Source organism: Metopolophium dirhodum, chromosome 2, assembly GCF_019925205.1.
Source record: "Metopolophium dirhodum isolate CAU chromosome 2, ASM1992520v1, whole genome shotgun sequence".
Classification (NCBI taxonomy): domain Eukaryota; kingdom Metazoa; phylum Arthropoda; class Insecta; order Hemiptera; family Aphididae; genus Metopolophium; species Metopolophium dirhodum.
This window is the reverse complement of record NC_083561.1, coordinates 27,474,393-27,476,105: the sequence shown is the minus strand read 5'-3', so window position 1 is coordinate 27,476,105 and position 1,713 is coordinate 27,474,393. Positions and strand designations below refer to the sequence as shown.

The 1,713-nt window shown below is 32.1% G+C and overlaps 1 protein-coding gene across 1 annotated transcript; it reads left to right on the top strand.

Annotated features, from left to right (window-relative positions):
- The first annotated feature begins 375 nt into the window (after positions 1–375).
- LOC132938858 (jerky protein homolog-like) lies at positions 376–1,041 on the top strand. The gene has a single exon (XM_061005858.1). It carries the CDS (start codon positions 376–378, stop codon positions 1,039–1,041), a length of 666 nt encoding a protein of 221 aa, XP_060861841.1.
- The last annotated feature ends 672 nt before the right edge of the window (positions 1,042–1,713 follow it).

The following is a 1,713-nucleotide window of genomic DNA, read 5'->3' as shown; positions in this document are numbered from 1 at the left end:
CGCGAAATTTTACCGAGCTGCAAGCGTATTCGCCGATTTAAAGGTATTCCAGAAACTCAAAGTTATTCAATTTAAGTTTATTCGTTATACCTACACAATATTGAACTACCTATTATTCAGAGGTAAACTTTGTCATTGTAATAATAATATATAGCATTATTTTTTCGTCCTGGTTATTATTATATATATATACAGTAGAGCCTCGATAGTCCGGACCCCCGATAATCCGGTGAACGCGGTAATCCGGACGGCAAAATTGTTCGTGAGCACCTTTTAAATGTAAATTTACCTCCAAAAGCTTTATTATTGTTGGATAATTGCCCTGGACATCCATCAGCAGAAGAATTACGTAGTGATGATGGCAACATTTTTGCAATGTTTTTACCTCCTAATACTACAGCGCTTATTCAACCGATGGATCAAAATGTAATTCAGAATATTAAATTAAACTATCGTAAGTCTCTCTTAGTTAATGTTCTTGCTGATCCGGTGCATGGTGAAAACCTTGTTGATGCTCTAAAGGCCATAAATTTAAAAGACGTAGTTTTCAGTCTTGCAAATTGTTGGAAATTGGTCCCGCCAATGCTCATAAAGAAATCGTGGAAACACTTACTTCCTTTCCAAGCAGAAAATGAAATCGACAAAGTTGTTGAAATCGATGACATTCAACTTTCTACGCTCATAAACCAGATACAGGAAACATGTACGAATAAAATGTCTGATTCTCAAGCACAGGAATGGGCTTGCCGTGGCGCAGACGAAGATTTAGCGAATCATGAAATCTTAACTGATGATCAAATTCTACAAATTGCAGCAAAAGAGGATGATATTGACGACGAGGATGAAAGTGGCTCAATCAGTACAAGTAAAGTTTCTCCTTCAGAAGCTGTGAATGCACTGAATACTGTATTGCAATGGGCAGAAGATGAGAACATGGATAGCACTGATATTTTGTTGGTACGTCAATTAAGAGAACTCGCTTTTGAAATGAAAATTAAAAGTATTATTCAGAAAAAAATTACCGATTACTATACGTCTTAAGTTCTACATACATATTATTATAAACATTTTTTTTTGTAATTCATTAGTTTAGTTTTAATTTAATTTAATTATTATTCTTGTAATTTAAAATGCAATAAATATAAAGATGGCGAAATTAAAAATAAAATCTTAGTCATTTGAGTAGGTAATTTTGAAAAACCTCCGGTAATCCGGAAAATCGATAATCCGGACGATGCTCGGTCTAAATTCGTCCGGACTATCGAGGTTCTACTGTATACATATAAAAAAATATTTTCATATTTTTTGCACAACCGATAATTTATACTTTACGTCTCGATGATTCGCAATATTTTTAAATCTATATTTCCCATGATAATTATAATATATTATTATTTATTATTTATTATTATTAAATAATGTATACGCCGAAGTATATTTACACAGGTAGAGGTACTTAGGTATAATATTATTTATATTATGTCTGTTGTTTGTCGTGTATAAGAATGTATATATTTGCACGGTTATACACGCCAGCCATTATCAAGTCATATAATACTCTAGAAAATATTTCAAATGATATATATTATTTTACTATGTAGGACCGCCAGATTTTTATGAAAGTTTTCATTGTATGAAAAAGCAAATACAAAATTAGTGAAAACACGCGTTCAACAAGTTCAAAGTAAATTGAATTCAAGTGCGTCACGTTAT